At 46.6% G+C, this 23254-nt stretch overlaps 1 protein-coding gene across 8 annotated transcripts in view; it reads left to right on the top strand.

Annotated features, from left to right (window-relative positions):
- The window catches only part of LOC141271991 (uncharacterized), a 240378-nt gene that overhangs the window by 23517 nt on the left and 193607 nt on the right, over positions 1-23254 (top strand). The window contains exons 1-4 of one of the 8 annotated variants that reach the window (XM_073682258.1): positions 17666-17756; positions 18320-18387; positions 19072-19221; positions 19351-19530. The exons of 1 other annotated variant lie outside the window; for it this stretch is intronic. In XM_073682258.1, the coding sequence (XP_073538359.1) occupies positions 19144-19221; positions 19351-19530 (258 nt within the window). In that variant the 5' untranslated portion in view covers positions 17666-17756; positions 18320-18387; positions 19072-19143. Of the gene's footprint in view, positions 1-17662; positions 17889-18226; positions 18388-19071; positions 19222-19350; positions 19531-23254 lie in introns of those variants that run through there. 6 more of the 8 variants (XM_073682253.1, XM_073682255.1, XM_073682252.1 and 3 more) reach the window with 6 other exon arrangements.

Genomic DNA, 23254 nt, shown 5'->3' with positions numbered 1-23254 from the left:
AATACATATAGTAGAGACGACCCCCAGAAACAACAGAGGCAGAGGACGGACTGAAGGAGGAGGACAGAAACTGTGTTACGGATGTAAAAAGCCAGGACATTTTAGAAAGAACTGTAGGACCAACCCGTATCCAAATGCTCAGAGTACGGGTCCTCCAGCCGACCAAACAACGCCCCCATAGGATGAGGGTAGCTTGCACATGAACCCCCTCATCTCCTTACCCCCAACTCCCAGTTGTATAGTGCAGGTGAACCTACCAGGGGGACAAGAAATCGATTTCCAAGTAGATACGGGGGCCGACAATTCAGTAATTACGCAAGGTGATTGGCCATACACTGACACTGATTTTTCACATCATGTCATTGCCACCCCCTTCAATTCCCCGTCTGTCCTGCTTCCTGTCACCAAGAGAATTCCCCTGCAAATTCAAGGAGCTACTGTACATAGCCAGCTCATGGTATCGCCCCGAGGCCAATGTAACCTTTTGGGAAATGATGTGTTGTCCCAATTACAAGCACATATTGAGTATCATCCCGATGGCACTGTCACCATGACCCCAGGTTTAAAACCAAGTACCCTTTGCAAAATTATGTCACTAGATATTGCCAGCATAGAAGAGACAAATGAGTTTCCCCCGATATTGGAGCAGGCTGTACCACATGATTTTTGGGCCTCAGACAAAACAGATGTTGGTAGGTTAAGAGTTCAACCAGTAATGGTGAAATTAAAACCAGGAGCCATCTTGCCTCAACAGAGGCAGTATCCCCTTAGCTCGGCTCAGGAGAATGCCATAGCCCAGCAGGTCCAAAAATTACTACAGAGAGGAGTCCTAGTCAAAACCCAGTCCCCTTGCAACACTCCCCTGTTCCCAGTAAAGAAAAAGAGTGTGCCAGGACAACCAGCCGCATATAGAATGGTCCATGACCTCCGGTTGGTTAACAAAACCACAGAACTTCTAACACCAGTTGTGCCCAACCCACATACTCTTCTGTCACAGATACCTTCTAACTCTCTTTGCTTTTCAGTGGTTGATTTGGCAAATGCATTTTTCAGTGTACCATTACATCCTGACTGCCAGTACCTGTTTGCTTTCACATTCCAGGGCAGTCAATATACATGGACAGTGTTGCCTCAGGGTGCCCAGACTTCACCCACAATGTACACTGCAAGTCTGCAGGAAATACTGGAGGGATGGTCTGAACCACATATCGTTGTTTTGCAATATGTCGATGACCTGCTCATTTGTGCCCCCTCCAGGAAACAATGTCATAGTGCAACTATATCGCTTATGTTGTTTCTCTATCACGCTGGCTGCAAGGCATCGAAAGATAAGCTTCAGTTTTGTAAATCTTCAGTCACCTTTTTGGGACATTGCATTACACCAGGAGCTCGTCATTTAACAAACGCACGCAAACAAGCAGTACAGGCATTCACCGTCCCCATTAATGTTGCAGCCCTCAGAACTTTTCTTGGACTTGTTTCCTATTGCAGACAGTGGATTCATGCCGTCTCTGTTTTAATGCAGCCCCTCTATGACTGTCTTACCCCAACACCTTTTGTACTAACATCAGAGGCAATAGACTGTTTTTATTCTCTCAAGAACCGTATTTTGGCCGCTCCAGCTTTGGGTACCCCTAATTATGAGCTCCCATTTACTCTGTACCTTCATGAACAAGCTGGACATGCAGCAGGAGTTTTAACTCAAACACACGGTGATAATCAGAGACCTGTTGCCTACTTTAGTGGCAGATTGGATGCGGTAGCCAGAGGTGCACCATCCTGCGTACGTGCTCTGCATGCTGTTGGACTATTACTCCATAAATCCACAGACATTGTTCTTGACCACCCACTCACCGTTCTAACACCTCATGATGTCTACACTATATTGAATCAAGTGCAACCCGCTCACCTCTCAGCAGCACGTCATCTCAGGTTACAATGTGCACTGTTAATGCCTCCCAATGTTTCTTTACAGAGGTGTACTACCCTGAATCCAGCAACTTTGTTACCTCTCTCGGATCTAAAGGAGGAGTCAGGTACTGTGCTTTTTAAGGAAGATCCAAGAGAGGAAGTTCCTCATGACTGTGTACAAATGATGGCACAAGAAACGGCAGGTTTACCTACTGTATTTGAACGTGAATTACAAAATGCAGATTTTGAATTTTTTGTAGATGGATTCCATCATCAGGACGATTCAGGTACCTTCCATACTGGATATGCAGTTGTCTCCCTCAATGCAGTAATCAAGGCAGAACCAATGCTCCCACACCAGTCGGCTCAAGAAGCTGAACTTAGGGCCCTAACCGAGGCCTGTAAACTAGCGGAAGGTAGTATTGTTAACATTTACACAGATTCTAGGTACGCATTCGGTATATCGCATGATTTTGGTCCAATATGGAAGTCAAGAGGTTTCCTGACGGCAGCAGGACACCCCATTAAGAATGCTGATGCGGTCCAGCAGTTAATTGATGCGCTACAACTACCTAAACAAGTAGCTATCATAAAGGTAAGAGCACATACCAGACGCACCGACCAGGTAAGCAGAGGAAACGCGATGGCAGATGCAGCGGCAAAAACAGCAGCCTGTAAGCCGCAACAAGGGTCAACAGTACGTCAGTTAAGTGCCCCTAAAAACCCCTTTGTGTCGGAGGACATCTTATCCCAAATGCAGGCTCAGGCTCAAAAGGAGGAGGTCGATAAGTGGTTAAAGGAAGGTGCATGCCTGAATGAAGCAAATGGGGTATGGGGGAAAGGGACACGACGATGCCTTCCAAGGGCACTGTACCCAGCAGCTGCCCAGATACTACATGGGCCGACACACCAATCTAAAACGGGTGTGATGAGTGTGATGCCGAAACATTGGGTGGCACCAGGATTCTCCACCTGTATTGAAAACCTGGTACAAGGGTGCATGATATGTGCTACACATAATCAGGGTAGAGTAGTTAAAACACCACCCAAACACACCCCCCGGCCCCTCTATCCATTCCAGAGACTGCAAATTGATTATATTCAGCTGCCAAAGTCAGGATCATGGGAATATGTGTTGGTCTGTATTGATTTGTTCTCAGGATGGCCAGAGGCTTTCCCGATTGCCAAAGCCACGGCTGCGGCAACCGCAAAGAAACTGCTTGCGGAGCTGGTCTGCAGGTATGGGGTACCAGAGGTAATTGAGAGTGACAGAGGTACACACTTCACAGGTGAAATAATGAATGAAGTCATGTCAGCTCTAGGAATTCAACAAGCATTCCATACCCCATATCACCCACAAAGTAGTGGTAAAGTGGAAAGACTGAATGGGACATTGAAATTAAAAATTCAGAAAGCCATGGCTGAGACAGGAAAACCATGGCCGGACTGTTTACCACTTGCTCTGTTTTCAGTAAGATACACGCCTAATAGAAAGACTGGACTTTCTCCATATGAGATATTGTTTGGCAACGTACCCAGCTTAGGGTGTTTCTATCCGCAAGCATTAGAAATGAACAACCAAGTGCTAAGTTCCTATGTGAGGGCTTTACACAAAAAGATTAAGCAAGTACATGATAATGTCTTCAGTTCTCTTCCAGATCCAGATCAAGACTCTAGCAGCCATACGCTGCAACCTGGAGACTGGGTGGTTATAAAAACACACGTGAGGAAAAGCCTAGATCCACGGTTTGACGGACCCTTTCAAGTTCTGCTGACCACAAGTACAGCCATTAAGCTAGAGGGAAAAGAGACCTGGATCCACGCGTCCCATTGCAAAAAGATACTAGGAGAACCAGCGGACAAAGAATGATGACATTGTTTATACTTACCTGCATACTTGCGACCACAGGTGCATGGACTAGGTTAGGCACCATGGATGGAGACGACAATAGATTCATTAAACACCATCTTGCTCTAATCGATGGACTAAAGGAGCAAAACCAGACCATTGCTAATTGTTGGATATGTATACATGCCCCTGTGACGTCCACTAGCATACCTTTTCTCGCTGTCCCGGTCTCATGGGAAGAGATAAACTTTTGAGTGAACTGTTCAGATACTTTGGCCAATAATTCCACACAGAGATTTTCCTTTCTAAATCCCGCAAATTGGTTTAAAGGTATTGGTGGGTGGTTGGCTGGTATAGTACAAGCTATTTTACAGGTTTTGCTAATGTGTCTTGCGGTTTATTTGGTTTTTAAGCTTTTTGTAATGTGTATTCAGCGTTGTACTAAAAGAAAACATAGAAATTCATATTGATAAATGAAGGAACAAAAGGATGGAATGTTATAGCAGAAGATGGAGTCCCTCAAGTTTAAAGGCCCCATCTATGCTATATAAGTCTGACAGTTATTTTAGGTGAAAACAACAGCTATGAATGTTCCTTCTTGTATCAATAGTGTGTCCTTGGGAGAAGATAAAGTGATTCTCCCTGGCCAGATGTTTCTTCTTGTAGCAATAATGTGTTCTTGCAGAAAGATGAAATGACCTTGCTAACTAGATAAGTCTAATTAAATATTTTAAAGCATACAGAAACTAGCTTTTTTCGCTTGTTCAGCTAAACTGTATAATCGAACCATATATGGCAAATCCGTTTCCTGCCTTTAGGGTGTATATTAGCCCTGTGTTTTGTAATAAAGTTTTTTAGAGTATGTTTAGACACAAACATCCTGTCCTGTGTCTTCATTCTCTCCGAGCTCGTAATCCAAAGGATAGAAGACCCAAAATTCAGTGACGACAGTACGAAGACCGTGTCCCCATCAACTGCAGGTTCACACCGAAAGCCACGTTCAGCGATGAAGATCACAATCAAAGACCTTGAACTTAAGATGGCTGAGTATTAAATATGAATTTAGTACGTGTAACCTCTAAGTGTGTCCTCCACCCTCACCCACTACTAGGTTCCCCCATCTTTGGTTCCCCCATCTTCACTTATCCCGGCTGGGGCAGCACCCTGGTGCATATAAGCCCCCCTACAGGTGGGAGAGATGTAGGGATGAATGCAGAGGTGGGGTCCTGACAGCTGCACCATCCTTACCTCGAAGGAGAGATACCACACCTCATTAAAGAGATGCAGTACCTGTGTGGCGACCGAACCCTCAGGGGCGCCACATCAGGATATATAGTCTGTACAGGAACCCACAGGTTCAGTTTCGTTTTTTTTCGTGTCTAACCTATTAATCCCGAGTGAGTTGCTACACAGGCATAACTGAAACGCTGCCTCCTGCTAGTACGGATTACATCAGATGGTGGTGCTGGACATTGCAACGTACTGAGGAAGGTTTTCCACATTTCTGCCGTTCTAACCCTCCTTTCTGAGGTGGTACCGGTGTCCCAGCTGCGTTGGCGACTTCCTCCTCTTCTACCTTGTGCTTCCACTGAGCTCTTGCTGTCAGGTGAGGATGCCGTCAGACGTGCGTCTACCAGAGCGTGTGCTTGTATTCCCGCATTTTCCGATCATGCTCTAGTGACAGAAGTAAGGATGGCAAGTTGTGTTTGTAGAGGGGATCCAGCTGGGTGGCCACCCAGTAATCAGCACTTGTAACAATCCGGGGAACTCGGTGGTCGTTGCGCAGGCACAGCAGCATATATTGCCTCATGTGCCAGGCTGCTCAGAGGCAATGAAAAGCTGTCCTCGGTGGGAGCTGTATCATCTGTATCCCCCAGCCATGTTCCAGTGATGCCTGTGAGCTGCTTTGAGTTCCATCCTACTGTGAACATCACTGGTGGACACAGTGAGGAGAGGACCCCTGTGAGCCCTAATAGCCCATCATAATGTAAAATTTGATCTGCTTTGGAGATGCGAAATGGCCCCCTTATCTCTCGGGCCTCTGTGCGGCCGCACAAGTTGCACCAATGATATGTACGCCCGTGGTGAACATGGTTGTTCCTCATACTCCTCCTACAAAACTGTCCCCTGACTGGACAGTTGTGTTCCTAACCGTTGTTGGTACAGGAACCCATCATCCAAGCCATGTGTGGACAACTGGACTCTTAATAGTGTGAATGGTCCCTGTTCCTCCTTCACTTCCTTCTGTGCCACCACCTCATCTATCATCGCCTGAAGCTTTCTTTTTCTAGGAGGTGTAGAAGCGGGAAGGTAACGCTGATGATGGCATCATCAGTAGTAATGAGAGAAAGTGCTCGCCACTGCTCGGTACTCGACCGAGCATCACTGTGCTCGACGAGTTCAGCGCTCGGCGTGTATTTCTGGGAACTCAGGTTCCCTCCCTGCATGTTTGGCGCTGTTTAGAGAGCCAATAAACAGGGATTGCCTGCCATGCACTGTAATGCCGTAGCCATGATTGGCTGGCCGCACAGCATCATCAGGTATATATAAGACCGGGCGCCGCCATGCTCGTCACAGTCTACTCCGGAACCAGGCAGAGTAGGGAGAGCTGCTGCTGCGTCAGGGAGAGATTTGCTTCTTCATAGTTAGTATAGGTATTCCACAACATATATATACGCTGCTCAAAAAAATAAAGGGAACACTTAAACAACAGAATATAACTCCAAGTAAATCAAACTTCTGTGAAATAAAACTGTCCATTTAGGAATCAACACTAATTGTCAATCAATTTCACATGTTGTTGTACAAATGGAATAAACAATAGATGGAAATTATTGGCAATTATCAAGACACACTCAACAAAGGAGTGGTTCTGTAGGTGGGGACCACAGACCACATCTCAGTACCAATGCTTTCTTGCTGATGTTTTGGTCACTTTTGAATGTTGGTTGTGCTTTCACACTCGTGGTAGCATGAGACAGACTCTACAACCCACAGAAGTTGCTCAGGTAGTGCAGCTCATCCAGGATGGCACATCAATGCGAGCTGTGATAAGAAGGTTTGCTGTGTCTGTCAGCTTAGTGTCCAGAGGCTGGAGGCACTACCAGGAGACAGGCCAGTACACCAGGAGACGTGGAGGGGGCTGTAGGAGGGCAACAACCTCGCAGCAGGACCGCTACCTCCGTCTTTGTGCAAGGAGGAACAAGAGGAGCACTGCCAGAGCCCTGAAAAATGACCTCCAGCAGGCCACAAATGTGCATGTGTCTGCACAAACGGTTAGAAACTGAGTCCATGAGGGTGGTATGAGGGCCCAACATCCACAGATAGGGGTTGTGCTCACAGCCCAACACCGTGCAGGACGCTTGGCATTTGCCACAGAACACCAGGATTGGCAAAGTTGCCACTGGCGCCCTGTGCTCTTCACAGATGAAAGCAGATTCACACTGAGCACATGTGACAGGCGTGACAGAGTCTGGAGACGCCTTGGAGAGCATTCTGCTGCCTGCAACATCCTTCAGCATGACCGGTTTGGCAGTGCGTCAGTAATGGTGTGGGCTGGAATTTCTTTGGAGGGCCGCACAGCCCTCCATTTGCTCGCCAGAGGTAGCCTGACTGCCATTAGTTACCAAGATGAGATCCTCAGACCCCTTGTGAGACCTTATGCTGGTGCAGTTGGCCCTGGGTTCCTCCTAATGCAGGACAATGCCAGACCTCATGTGGCTGGAGTGTGTCAGCAGTTCCTGCAAAATGAAGGCATTGCAGCTATGTACTGGCCTGCCCATTCCCCAGACCTGAATCCGATTGAGCACATCTGGGACATCATGTCTCGCTCCATCCACCAACGTCACGTTGCACCACAGACTGTCCAGGAGTTGGTGAATGCTTTAGTCCAGGTCTGGGAGGAGATCCCACAGGAGACCATCCGCAACCTCATCAGGAGCATGCCCAGGCGTTGTAGGGAGGTCATACAGGCACGTGGAGGCCACACACAATTCTGAGCCTCATTTTGACTTGTTTTAAGGACATTACATCAAAGTTGGATCAGCCTGTAGTGTGTTTTTCCACTTTAATTTTGGGGGTGACTCCAAATCCAGGCCTCCATTTGTTAATAAATTTGATTTCCATTGATGATTTTTGTGTGATTTTGTTGTCAGCACATTCAACTTTGTACAGAACAAAGTATTCAATGAGAATATTTCATTCATTCAGATCTAGGATGTGTTATTTGAGTGTTCCCTTTATTTTTTTGAGCAGTGTATATCCAACTGAACTAACAGTCCTTCTGAGGACTAATCCAGCTGCATATATTCAGTGTCGATAGCAGGAGTTAGGCAGGCAGGCAGTGTATGTGGCAGACTGCAGTGCATGATACAGCACAAGAGGGTTCATTGAATGTCCTGTTAGTATAGGTATCCCACAACATATATATATATCTACCTGAACTAACAGTTCTTCTGAGGACTAATCCAGCTGCAAATATTCAGTGGTGATAGCAGGAATTAGGCAGGCAGGCAGTGTATGTGGCAGACTGCAGTGCATATAATGCAAGAGGGTCCATTGAATGTTCCTGCTGCTGCTGTTCTTACAGATATTTGTAGACATAGCCCCAGATATCAGGGGCCAGGGAAAAAAATTTTTGGATCTTAATCCTGGTTATTTGCTTAAAAAGCAATCCAGAGTGCACCATTTTTCTGCTACATTTGCTTGTTCTCACTGCAGAATAAAGCCAGATCTGTTCCATATTTCCGCGATAAAAATCCAGAAATTTAAACTGAACGCGGAAAATATTGGCCTCCTTTTCCATTCTGTTGCAGTGTGTCGGTCAAGCTATTCACACTAGGTGTCTGTGAAGAATAGTATTAGTAAATTACAGGCCTGCTATTTAAAACCGTGGTTTTCTGTCAGACATAACACCTATAAGAGTGTTCCAAAATAAGACATGTCTTCCATTTTCATTCCGTTGCAGAGTGTCGGTCAAGCTATTTACACTAGGTGTCTGTGATGGATAGTATTAGCAAATTACAGGCCTGCTATTTAAAACCGGGGTTCTCTGTTAGACATAACACCTATAAGAGCGTTCCAAAATCAGACATTTCTTCCATTTTCATTCTGTTGCAGTGTGCCGGTCAAGATATTCACACTAGGTGTCTGTGAAGAATAATATTAGCAAATTACAGGCCTGCTATTTAAAATTGTTGTTCTCTGTCAGACGTATCACATATAACTGCATTCCAAAATCAGCCATTTCTCGTGAACGTGGAAAATATTGTCCTCCATTAAAATGGGCAAGGTGCGTGGCAAGGGACGGGGAAGTGGACGTGATGGTGCATGCACAGGCCGAGGACGTGGCCATGGGCAAGCTGAAATTGTGCCACAACAAAAACCCACATCTTGTTGCTCGACCTTCCTGTCCCAATTACTAGGGAACCGCAGAACACCACTATTGAACACAGAGCAGTGTCAAAAGGTTATTGGTTGGATAGCAGATAATGCTTTCAGTCACTTAGCCACCACCACCATCCCTGTCTTCCTCTTCCACATGGTCAAGTCTCAGTAGCCGTGAGTCTGGACCGCATATTCCTCACCCTGATCCTCCTTCCTCCCACCATGCCAAGTGCCTGGAGATAACTGATCCCACACTTGGACACTCAGATGAGCTGTTCACTTTTCCATTTGTAGATTCAGGCCTCTCGCCTGGCCAGCTTCAAGCGAGTCAAGAGGAGAACGTGTGTAGCGATACCCAAAAATTGAAGCAGCCAATGTCACACGAAGGTGACGGTGGGAAAGTGCAATTACTGTCGCAAGGGGTGGATGATGATGAGACACAATAGCCAGAAAGTCAGGAGGAGGACCAGGGTGCGGAAGTGCAAGACGAGGTGGTGGATGATATAGTAACTGACCCAACCTGGCAAGAGGACATACAGAGCGAGGACAGCAGCACACAGGGAGAGGGAAGCGTAGCACCACAACAGGCAGGAAGAAGCAGTGTGGTGGCTGCAGACACAAGGCGGGAAAGCGTTCATCGTAACACCAACACAACGGAAGTTGCCTGTACAACTGTTAGGTCTTCCCGAGTCTGGTTATTTTTTAAAGACTCTACAGATAACCCCAAAAAGGCAATTTCCACCACCTGCCTGGCCAGCATCAGCAGGGGTAGCTAAACTAGCAGCCTGACCACCACCAGCATGATCAGGCACTTGGCAGCAAAGCATCCGACTAAGTGGGCTGAACCCCAGGGTCCAGGAACAGTGTCTGCGGGTGACACCACTGCTTGTTCCGCTGTTGTGCGTGCACGCCAATCCCATTTCCATGGCGCATGCCAAGATGCCTCATGCCCTGCACCTATCGTTGAACACTCTCAAATAGCACCATCAACAAGCACGTCCACATTCTTGTCCCAGCGCAGCGCTCAGTTGTCCCTACCACAGTCCTTGGAACGCAACGCAAATATGCAGCCAACGCCCCACAGGCCACACTACTAAATTCACACATTTCGCGAATGCTTGCACTCGAAATGTTGCCTTTTAGGCTTGTGGAGACGGAAGCTTCCTGCAACCTGATGGCGGCGTCCGTCCCTTGGTATTCGGTCCCCAGCCACCACTATTTCTCCCGGTGTGCCGTCCCCGCATTACACGAGCACGTGTCCCACAACATTAGATGTGCCCTCAACAAAACAGTTAATGGGAAAGTCCACCTAACCACGGACACGTGGACAAGTGCTTGTGGGCAGGGATGGTACATCTCGCTGACGGCACACTGGGTTAATATAGTGGAAGCTGGGACCCAGTCCTACCTTGGGACGTAACACGTCCTCCCGATGCCGATGGATTGCTGACCCTGGGTCATTCAGAGTTGCCCCCACATTCTATAGCTGCTGCACCTCCTCCTCCTCTTCAGCCTCCATTTCCGAAATGACCACATCAGTCGCAAGATGGAAGCACTGCCTCGGCCAAGCAGCAACAGGCTGTGCTGAAGCTAATATGCTTAGGTGACAAACCGCACAACACTGAAGAGTTGTGGACAGCTCTGAAAGAGCAGACAGATCTGTGGCTGACACCGCTGACCCTACAGCCAGGCATGGTCGTGTGTGACAATGGCCAGAACCTGGTGGCGGCTCTGAGGCGAGGCGAGCTCACACACGTAACACGCCTAGCCCATGTGCTTAACCTCGTGGTTCAGTAGTTTCTCAAAACCTAACCGGATTTGCTTGTCAAAGTACGTCTCCTGTGTGCCCATTTTAGAAAGTTAGCTACAGCTTCTGCCGCCCTTGCCGTGCTTCAGCATTGATTGCAGCTTCCAGCCCCCCGACTGATCTTCAATGTCCCTATGCGTTGGAACTCTACATTGCAGATGCTGGGAAGGATTTGTGAGCAGAATAGGGCAGTTGTTGACTACCAGCATCAACAAGGACGTCGGTATTCATGTCAGACTCCACACATAAAACCTCAGGAGTGGACATGGATTTGGACATTTGTACCATCCTCCAAAACGCCATAATTAGCATCACCATCCCGCTTCTCTGTCTTCTGAAACACTCTCTGCTCACAATTAAAGAGGATGCATTGCAGGCAGAGCACGATGAGATGGAGCAAGGAACCATACAGGGTGATTCCACACAGCCCAGCCTCATCTCATCCCAACGTGGATTGGGTGACAATGAGGAAGAGGAAGAACAGGAGCTAGTTTTCTGCGCTATAGACGGTACTACCCGCACAACTGTCATACCGTCTGTTCAGCGTGGATGCCCTGAGGACAGTGAGGAGGAGGAAGAGGAGGAGGATGAGGAGGAGAGCATGGTCAGTCGTCCTCTTGGTGAGGACACGGAAGTCTTGCCTCTTTGCAGTGTGCCACACATGGCTAAGTTTATGTTATTCTGCCTTTCCCATGACCCGTACGTAGTCCAAATTTTGGGTGACAGTCATTACTGGTTGGTGATACTTCTAGACCCACGCTACAAGTAGAACTTTCTGTCTCTTATTCCCTTGCGGGACAGGCCTAATAAAATGGGGCAGTACAAGAAGGCCCTTGTTGAGGAATTATTTAAAAAATTCCCATCTGAAAATGCTGGCGGCAGAGATCACAGTTCGTTGGACAACCAAGGAGTACAGGCAAGAGAGACACAAATGCAATCCAGCAGAGGCAGGGGAACACTGTCAAAGCTCTAGGACAGTTTTCTCAGACCCTCCCATCGCACAGGTCCTGAGGCTTGGGGTATTCTCCCAAGGAAGGAAAAGTTTCAGAAGATGGTGAGGGAGTACCTTGCCGACTGTACCAACGTCCTCCATTATTCCTCTGTGCCTTATAATTATTGAGTATCCAAGCTGGACACGTGGCGTGAACTGGCTCTCTACGGTTTGGAGGTCCTGGCCTGTCCTTCCGCTAGCGTTTTGTCAGAGCAGGTTTTTAGTGCCGCTGGTGGAATTATAACCGATAGGCGCATCCGTCTGTCAACTAAAAATCCTGACAGGCTGACTCATACAAAAATGAACAAGGGCTGGATTGGGCCAGACTTCTCAACACCACCGAATGATAGCAGCGTAACATCTACAGTGTCTTTTTTTGGGAGGTCTAACTATTCTCATGCACCTCTGTCTTCACACCCAGATATGGGTATATAACGCGCCCTCTGGGCCGCGTGGGGAACCCAGAACCAAGCCCTTTTTGTGGAAGCTGGGGGTTGTAGTCACCGTGGCGGTGACCCGGTCCCGTGGCTCAGGGTGGTCAAACCAGTGGCAGTCTTTATAGGGTTTTTGTGGTTTTAATGTCCGACTACGCCACCCGTGGATTGCGGTCAGTGCGGACCGCCGCTGCAAGGCCGACCGCTGGGGCTGATGGTGTATGCAGCTGAGGTAGTGTGACTCCCCATGGGAACAGTGCAGCCCCAGGGCAGTGTAGTAGATGGTGGGGGTGATGGTGCGGGCGTCCCAGCACTAGTGGTGCTGTATGCGGTGAGAAAGCACAGAGACAAGGTATTGCAGTTCAAGTTCTTTACTCACAGTTCTCATCCAGGTCACTTGTGCGCAGATAGGACCGCCCGAGCAGTGCTGCATTCACCAGGCAGGGGGCTCGGTCAACCCCCAGGTAATTCCGGAGTGTGGCACAGGACTCCCTTCTATCCTTTCGTCAGCCGTGCCCCAACAGTGACACTACTTCTGTCCAGCTGCCTCGGGTCTTCTCTTGGGAGGCTGGGTGTCCACTTCCCTGACCCTATGTGGTGTGCCTTTCTAGTAGGTGTAGTGAGGGGTCGCACCAGTAAATGGTCACGACCGCCAGTCCTTGGCTGAGGATTAGTCGCCTCCACCAACTTGGGATCCGGTACCCTGTTCTGCCAACCCGTCACCCGCAATCTCCTGGGTCCTTAGGGTTCCTTCTGCTTTCGTGTCTCTGGGCCTCTCTTGGTGTTCTGTTCCTTCTTACTTTCCTTTCTGTTTCTGTTCCTCTCCTCTGGCTCTGGCCTCCACTCCAGGCCTGCCTCGTGGAGCTGGGCCCAGACTGAGCCACAACTCCCTGTCAGCCCTCTCTGGCTGAACTCCTTCTCTTCTCCAACTCTCTGCACTGACATTCTTCTCTTTCAGTGCTGGCTGGGCCTCACAGGCTAGGCCCACCTCCGGAGCAGAGCTCCACAGATGCCCTGCTCTGTCACTTCCTCTCTCAGACTGAACACTGATCTAAGATGGTGCCCACCTTATATACCTCCCTCGCTGTGTATGAGCCCAGGTGACTTGCAACCAATGGGCTCCTACCTATGCCCAGAACCCGTCCCCTCCTGCTCCTACATCACTGGGTTTTCCTCCCCCCTCCCCACTCCAGCCAGGGACATGTTCTGTCGTGCCTGCATTACTGTACTAATGGGATCACCGTTGAGCTGTCCCCCGGAAATGGGGTGTATGTGATGCATGCAGCTAACTGAGTACCGGTCCACACACCATCTTTACCCGGGAGTGGGATATCACACCTCTGGTTGAGGTGCAATACCCCTGTAGCGACCGAACCCTCGGGGCGCTACATATACACTTCCTGATTTTGTCTATTTGCTCTTTTCCTCCTCCTTCTCCACATCCTCATCCTCCAGCACCATATCACCACCATATGTACCATATCAACATATCTATGTCTCTTGCAAAGGGCATTGGAGTTGCTCCAAATTTTTGGCAGCCGTTGCTTGACTGCATAGGCAAACAGTATGGGAGACACACTTCCTATTAATGGGAACATTGTTTTCAGGAGGCCCTCCGACCTCTACGTCTCTTGCAAGGGGCATTGGAGTTCCTCCAAATCTTTGGCAGCCGTTGCTTCACTGCATACGCAATAACAGTATAGGACACCCACTCGTTAATAATGAGAACAACAAAGCATAGCCGACTGCTGGTCCTTTAAGAATAGTAAGGGCCGCCTGATGGCCCTATAAAAATAGTCTTTGTGACTTTCAGATTCCCTCCATCATAAATGAAACAGTATGTGTCTGATGATGTGTCACACACCACATGGCCAGATAAAGTAGTAAAATGTTAAAATGCCATTTACCGGTAAATGTTTTTTTACTGTTGAAAGCAATGCAAAAGTGCAAAAAGGCATCAAATACGCTACATGTGAACATAGCCCAAGGTGTGGAGGAGCATTTTTGTTTTTGGTTATTTATTTTGCCTCATATACAAGTCATTACCCTGGACAGGATGTTACTTAACATATTTCCCAGGAAAATCCATTTTGGTTTCATTTTTGTATGTTTTATTGTGAGTCCGTAAAAGAGGCGTAATACCTCTGACAACGTTGTTGACAGCAGTGACCTGGGAGCAAGTAATGCTTCCAGGGGTCTTCCCCATGCTGTTCCCATGTCATTTGAGCACTATTCCCATCGATTTGGGCAATTTTTAGGCCCTCTGCAGACCGCCGGGGGAGCCGCCAGAAAAATACTCGAGTTTCCCATAGACTTACATTGGGCTCGTTACTCGGTCCGAGCACTTGAGCATTCCAATTTGCTTAACTTGAACAACAAGTACCCGAGCATTTTAGTGCTCGCTCATCACTAATCATAGGCATCGTCCACGTTCATGGAGTATTTGAATCAGCACAACACGGCACACACATCTGCATAAAGGCCCACTCATTGGTTATGAAGTGGTGTTGTTCTGCAAAGCGACACACCCGTGCTTGCTGCAGCTGAAACTGCAGCCTTTTGCTGCTCACAAAGTCTATCCAGCATGTGCAAGGCAGAAGTGAAGTTTCGGTGCAGACACATGAGCTGCGGCAGGGTGAGAAATCCGAAAGCACGCACAGACTGCCCGCAATTTCAATGCAGCTCTGACATATCTGTGTAATTTTTAAAGAAGCTATGCACCACCAAATCAAATTCAGCACATGCGCCAGGCAATGGATGTGCGTCAATCCGGCTAGGCCCAGAGCGGTTACAAGATTTTGCCCATTATTGCACACCACCAAGCCGGGCTTGAGGTTCAGCGGCACCAACCACTCATCTGTCTGTTCTTTGATCCCCATGCACAGCTCCTGTGCAGTGTGGGATTTTTCCCCCAAACAGATGAGTTTCAGAACAGCCTGATGTCGTTTCCCCCTTGCTGTTCTGAAGTTGGTGGTGCAGGTGTTATGCTGAGTGGATGAGGAGGAGTTGGAGGAAGCAGAATAGGAGGAGGAGTCAACATGGACAGAGAAACATCCCAAAAACATCCAGCCATCCTTGGTGGTGATAGGACAAAACACACTTTCTTCCTCAGTCAGAGCCACAACAACATTTAAGTAGTGGGCAGTTAGAGAGATATAACGCCTCAAACCGTGCTTATTGGTCAATGTATCGGTGGTTATGTGGACATTTACACTGATAGTGTTGCGCAGTGCAACATTTGTACAGGGCAGGGATGGCCCTCCTGGAAAAGTAGTGGTGGCTGGGAACCAAGTGCTGTAGTTCCCAAGATCCCAACATATTGTTAGCCCTTTATAAATCACTTGGGAGGCCACATGTTAAACATGGGATCCAGTGTGGTGGATATACAGCTGAACGCTTAAATGGTGTGGAGATGCTTGGTGACACTGTTGGTGGTGTTACTGTCACATCCTCTCTTTGCGGGGAGCCAGGTGGCCTTGTTGCTCGGGAGGGGGAGGAAGAGGCAGAGACTGCAGCAGAAGAGGGAGCAGGAGGAGGCTCAAATCTTTCCTGTTTTTTCGGGTGTGTACTCCACTGCAGCTCGTGCTTTGCATTCAGATGCCTAGTCATGCAAGTGGTGCTCAGGCTGAGAACATTTATGTCTCGCTTCAGTCTGTGATGGCACAGCATGAAAACCATCTGTGTATTGTCTGGGAGCTCCTTTGAGCTGGCTTTGGTGTGCTTAGTTCATCGGCATGTTGGCCAATAGCAGCCGACATAATGGCTAGGGGCTGCCCACGGTGCTTTTGCATCCTGCTCCCTCTTTTGCTGTGCAGCAGGGGCTCCATAACCACCAACTCTTCCTCTGAACTGCCCACGTCACTCGGATGGTCCTCTGTAACAGTCTGTCAATATTAGTTTGTTTATTGTAATTTCTATTTGTATTTGCAATGTAACCCCTCCTCATGCCGAGCACTATGGAATCAATGGTATGCTAAAAAAAAATAATACTAATCCTCTGCATGATGTTCCACCCAGTCCTCACACCCTCATACCCTCCTGGCCAGTCTACACACAGCAGAAAGCTGCAGCAGTTGGCACCTGTGTTTCATCATCATCAGATGTGCTGCAGTGGTCCGCTGACTGTTTGCACTCATCCTCCCAACAGAACAAGTGGTCGAGCATCAGTGCACTCAATCTCTTAGAATTGTGGAGCAGGACCAGGTGGATTTCCCATGGAACCACAGTCAGCAGTCATCAAAAAGCAGAAGTGTCTGGGGGCTCAGACTGCTTGCCTGACTTGTAGGGCAGTGAGGTGGAAGGCAGATGGCCATGGGCCGCAGGTGCAAATTCTGCACTTTTAGCAGGGGACTGGATGGAAGACAAAATGAAGGAACTGAAGGCACTCTCAGCCAACCAATCTAAAACCACCTCTACTTGTTCTGGCCTCACCATTCATCCAGCAGTACTCTGGCCTGCAAAATTACTCAGAAATGTCCTGTCACCTGCATGCACCAGAGGAAAATGTTTCATTTGGGCACATTGCTGACACAGATTTACCATGTCCTCGCTCTCCCTGCAGCAGCTAAACCATCACCATCAGCACCATGACCAGGTCTCTAATTTGATGCTTTCATTGTTTTCACCCAAAAAAAGTGCAGAGTATTACATGGCCTGTTTACAGAGAGAGAGAGAGTGGCCAGAAGATAATTACACTGCCTGTTTTCAGAGTATCCCCCCAAAATAATCAATAAAAAAAAAAAACACAAAAACAGTGTTGGCTATCTCCGACTCTTCCACCTACACCGCCTCTTGTACCAACACTGCCAACCTTCTCCTCCACTTGGACCTCCGACTCATGGTTCAAGATTTTTTTTTTTTTATTCTATATTATTTTAAATAATTTCCCTTTCCACATTTGTTTGCAGGGTAATTGCTCTGCTCTTATCCCCATTTTGCTTCCTTTTGTAGCCCCCTCGCTCTTACTATGACCATTTTGCATCTATTTTAAAGCACCAAAGTTTCGGGGGTCCTCATTGACTTCTATTGGGTTCAGGGTCTAGTTTGGATGCCAAACCGAACTTTGAGCTATCGTTCGGCTGAACCCGAACATCCACGGGTTTGATCATCCTTAGTTTCAGCCAGGATTTGGTCCAGAAGCCGATATCCAGCTGCCAGACGGCCGTGGTGACCCTATAATCTAATCCCTTAACCTGTCTCACAAGATACGTGGGAAACAATTTCTGTCACCCTAGATATATGGCTGTTCAGTGCTTGTAGGACCTGTGATGAGGTCATAAGGAGGGGAGGAGGCATTCTAGAGTTTGCAGGAAGTGAAGGGTTTTCCCATGAAGGAAGCGGCCACATGTAAGACAACAAGCTGGAGGAGCTGAGTGTTCGGTAATGATGGCAGCGAGAATGAGAGGAACAGACCCTGTGTGATAACGGGAACATGACTGACTCCTGGAGTACGGAGGCACCAGATCCCGTTATCTACTAGGATTCAGTCACAGCCATATATCTAGTGTGGAGGTCTGTGGAGATTCCCCATTACTGGGCGCAGGGGACATTAACCCTTTCAGTGTTGCAGCCACATTCCAAGACCCATACATAAATTTTTCCTTTTAGATTTGTCCTGTGTTTTTGATTTCGGATTGGAGATATTCTGTGATAAATAATAATTATATTAAAAATTTTTATTTCTATAGCGCCAACATATTCTGCAGCAATTTACAATTTTAAAGGGGGACTTGTTCAGACAATAAAGACATTACAGAATAACAGATAGCTCAGATATCAAGAGTAGTCAGGGTCCTTTTTCGAAAGCTTACAATCTATAATAATAATAATAATAATTTTTATTTCTATAGCGCCGTCATATTCCGCAGCACTTTACATTTTAAAGGAGACTTGTACAGACAATAAAGACATTACAGAAAAACAATAATCACATAAATCAACAGATACCAAAAGGAGTGAGGGCCCTGCTCGCAAGCTTACAATCTATGAGGAAATAGGGAAGACTCGAAAGGTAAATGGTAAAAAGTTATTGTATTGTACGATACAGCCATAATATACTAAATAGAATATTCTCATAACATTTCATGAACCAGTCACCAGCCAGTATGTGTACAGAACAGACACAGAGGGCTATTAAGTGCATGGAGGGTGTGTGAACAGATGATACAAAGGTCCTGATTTCGAAGACAGTTTTGTATGGGCAAAATGGGGATAGTTAGATAAGTGAGGTGAGGCGAGGCAAAAGGCTAGTCTAAAGAAATATGTTTTTCCGCCATAACTGTGGGTATTGGGAATGTTTCCTGGGTAGTCCATTCCAAAGAACTGGCGCAACCTGCAAGTCTTGGAGATGGGTTCGGATTATTGAGGATTTAATTTTAAGTAATGAGCAGAACGGAGGGTACGGGAAGGGTGGTAGACTGAGACGAGGGACGAGATGTAGAATGGTGCTGAACCGTGGAGCGCTTTTGTGGATGAGAGAGAAGTTTATATTGAACTCTGTAGTGGATGGGCAACCAGTGCAATGACTGGCACAGGGTAGAGGAATCTGTATATGACTATATTTTGATTGTGTGTTCTACCGGGGGCAGGACAGGGCCATGACTGGATATAATGATTATGTGAAGCCGGTAACAGCTCCGGAGATTTCTTACATGGGATCTTTATGATGTTACATCATCATCTTCTCCCCATTCAGGTCCCTACAATATCGGATCCTCTCAGTGGAGATCTTCTATATAAGAGAATTCTCCGGATTGACCAGTCAAGGATGGATAGAGACAGGGACAAGATGGCAGAGAGGATATTACACCTCACCCTAGAGATCCTCTTCCGGCTTACTGGAGAGGTGAGAGAATCTGATGACGTCACATTACATCATTCTTATCTACGGAAATAACAGATGGACAGAACTGGAGAGGTGAGGACTCTGGAAATGTCTGTAGTGAGATTTATTAATGTGTCTCTCCATAACCAGGATTACACAGTAGTGAAGAAGACCTCTAGTGATCGCTGTCAGACCCCTGTGTCTGAGGGATGGGGAAGACCCCTGAGCCCAATCACAGGGCCTCCACCTCACCCCCGGTTACATGAGGACATCAATGACCAGAAGATCCTAGAACTCACCTACAAGATGATTGAGCTGCTGACTGGAGAGGTGACACTGCTGGGAATGCTGGGACATAATACATTAATGCTATGAAGGGATCAGAGGGATGACTGTATCCTTGTATGTGTCAGGTTCCTATAAGGTGTCAGGATGTCACCGTCTATTTCTCCATGGAGGAGTGGGAGTATTTAGAAGGACACAAAGATCTGTACAAGGACGTCATGATGAAGGTTCCCCAGCCCCTCACATCACCAGGTAATAGACAGGACTAAATGCACACGGCCTATAATTATCTGTATGTAAAGAATGAATTCAGTCCCTGTATCTGTTTCCTCCAGATCTATCCCGTGAGAGGACAACACCAGAGAGATGTCCCCATCCTCTTCTAGTGGATTGTAAACAAGAAGATCCCAATGTTCCTCAGGATCATGAGGTAGATTTAGAGAAGGTGTCATGAGATTTCCTCTATGATGTGTAAAAGTCTTTGAAAGTCTTGTGTTCAGTCTTGTTTATCCCCCAGTGTTACATACTGAATGGCCAATTAATTAGATAAGCTTTCACTCTCCCATCCGAAACCAATTAGAGATATTGGCTAAATGGCACCATTCTTGAGTCATAAAAGATCCAAACCATTTATCACGGGAAAATCAGACATCATTTTATTAAATAATGGACATTTAAGCACGCACATTAAAAAGAGTTGTGCTCAATAGCATCAGCACAAGAGAACGATTCCTCCTTAAGGCTATGTGCCCATGATGCAGAAATGCTCCGGATTTTTCCTGAGCGTTTCTGCATCTCCCTGGCAGAAAAAAACGCATGCGGATTGTACATGCGGATTGTACATGCGGATTGTACATGCGGATTGTACATGCGTTTTTCCTGCCAGGGACAAGCGGATGTGAAGCGTTCTTCACATGCATTTCCGCATGCGGGTTGTCAAGCGCTTTCCAAGCGATTTTAGCATCACTTGGAAAGTGCTTGACAACTTGGTCACACTATATAAATCCATGCAAATGGCATGGATTTATATAGTGTGACCGAAAAAAAATGGTAAAAAAAAAAAAAAAAATCTATACTTACCTTCTGATGGCCCCCGGTGTCCTTGTCTTGGCTTGCTGGCAGCTTGCGCTAGACTAAATGACCTGCCGACGTCAGCGGTCGCGTGACCCATCACATGACTAAATGACGTCACCGCAGGTCCTTGAGAACACCGCGAGCTGCCGGCAAGCCAAGACAAGGACACCGGGGGCCATCAGAAGGTAAGTATAATATTTATTTTTTATTTTATTCTTTTTTTTACAGGTACTATGGTACCTGGGTCTGGAGGAGAGTCTCCTCTTCTTCAAACCCGGGTACCATCCGCACATTGAAACGCATGGAATCCGCATGTACAGATGCAGTGATGCGGATGATATGCGGTCCAATGCAAGTCAATGGCGGCGAAAACGTCACACTTCCGCAAAATAATTGGTAGTGCTGCGGATTTTTCCGCAACGGAAATTTCCGCAGCATGTGCACAGCACATGCGGATTATCATTGGGGAACATGGCAGACCTTCTACCAAGCGTTTGCCGCTGCGGAAACGCTTAAAAAACGCATATTGGGAACACAGCCTAATAGTACAGAGGTATAGGTATAGGCTCACAACAAAAAGCGGTATGAGAAGCACTCAAAAAGGGGGAAGACCCAGAAAAATTATTTCAATTTTGAGTATATTATATGGTCACAGCAAAGATCTTATATCAGAGTAAGTATATGTTAGATTTAGTGATCATATTCAGGTGAGAACTATTTCCAAAGATCATATTGCTGACACCTTATCTGTGAAGGTACCCATCAAAATCATGTATCAAATACTCTATGTATAAATCCTTGATCAACCCTGTATTGGCAAGCAAATAGTAATAATAGCTGAATAATTGTCACAGTATCAACATAATAATTACCTTGCCCACGTGCTTCACCACCCGGTCTCGAAGTTTGGATCTTTTATGACTCAAGAATGGTGCTTTGTAGGATTAATAATTTGTGAGTCCTCTGATCAATAATGAATTGGTTTGCCTGGAAATTTTTTGTTCTTTACATTGGCTAAATTATAAGAAACAAAGAGTCGTCATAAATGGTACGTTCTCTAAATGGGATATTGTCAGCAGTGGGGACTGCAGGGATCTGTGCTAGCACCGATTCTTTTTAACCTCTTTATTAATGACCTTGGATATGGGATCGAGAGTAAAGTGTCAAGCTATGTAGGGTATTAAAATCTGATCTTGACATTACGATATTGCAGAATGATCTGGATAAGATGACTGAATGGGCAAACACTTGGCAGATGAGGTTTAATGTAGATTAATGTAGAGTAATGCACCTAGGACGGAGTAATCCTATTGCTACATACACATTTAATGGGAGTATACTCAGGACTACAGAACAGGAGAAGGATTTGGGTATTCTGGTTACAAGTAAGCTGAGCAGCAGTACTCAATGTCAAGCAGCAGCCGCAAAAGCAAATACGATTTTAGGATGTATAAAAAGAGAAATAAAATCCTGCGATCCTAAAGTACTGTGACCCCTTTATAAATCACTGGTGAGGCCACATCTGGAATATGGGATCCAGTTTTGTGCTCCACATTTTAAAAAGGATATTCAGAAGTTAGTCTGTTCCAAGGCGGGCAGCTAGATTATTACAAGAGATGGAAGGCTTCTCATGCCTAAGAAACAGGCATTCCTCACATTTATTAAAGCTGTCACAGTTGCAAATCATGCGCACAGAGTGACTGAAACATAACATCCGAGCACGCTGAAGATACTCGGGAAAATACCCGAGCATGCTCGTAATCTCAAGTAATGAGCATGCTTGCTCATCACTAATCTGCAGCTGAATACAATGATGGTGTTAATCTAATATATTACAATACATTTATTTATTTTACTCACATATATAGTTCCATTAATTCAACAGCGCTTCACAGATATTATAATCACTGTCCCTATAGGGGCTCACAATCTAAATTCCCTATCAGTATGTCTTTGGTGTATGAGGAAACCAGAGAACCCATAGGAAACCCATACAAACACGGGGAGAATATATAAACTCCTGGCAGATGTTGTATTTGGTGGGATTTGAACCCAGGACCCCAGTGCTGCAAGGCTGCAGTGCTAATCACTGAGCCACCATGCTGTTGTATTCACCATTCCTAGGACAGGTGGGTTATAGAAGCAGACGACCAGTTCCAGTGTCATTACTATCTAAGGGAAACAAAAATGAATAAAATGTAATTGGACAAAAGAGAGAAAAAATTCTGTCACTGAGCAGTGGAAAACATTGTTTGGAGGAATCCAGGTTGCTGTTGGATCCTGATGATGGAAGGGTCAGAATTTGACACAATCAGCATGAATCCGTATATCCTTCCTTTCAGACTAGTGGTGGGCGTGTGTGGGTGCGGAAAATGTTTTCTTGGCTCATCCTGGGTCCTCTGATACCTATGAATGGATATTCGGACTTAAGCATTGTAACAGACCAAGTTCATCCCTTCATAGCATCTGTTTACTGTTTGGTAGAAGGACAATGACCCATGCCATAAGGGTTATGTAGTCATGGATTGATTCCAGTGTAAGGGTCATACGGACGAGGTGTCTTTATTGTGATTCTAGACACCAGTGAAACAGGTTCAGATGACACAGGAACCCCAGATGTAATGTGTCGACATGGAAGCATTTAGTGTGGCCTAATATGAAAATGAACTGAATTTTACTGATTGATGTACCATAT

This window comes from Phyllobates terribilis, unplaced genomic scaffold, assembly GCF_046119375.1.
Source record: "Phyllobates terribilis strain yellow unplaced genomic scaffold, ASM4611937v1 Scaffold_5__5_contigs__length_657084704, whole genome shotgun sequence".
NCBI classification, from domain to species: Eukaryota; Metazoa; Chordata; class Amphibia; order Anura; family Dendrobatidae; genus Phyllobates; species Phyllobates terribilis.
This window is presented reverse-complemented; position numbering and strand designations above follow the sequence as displayed.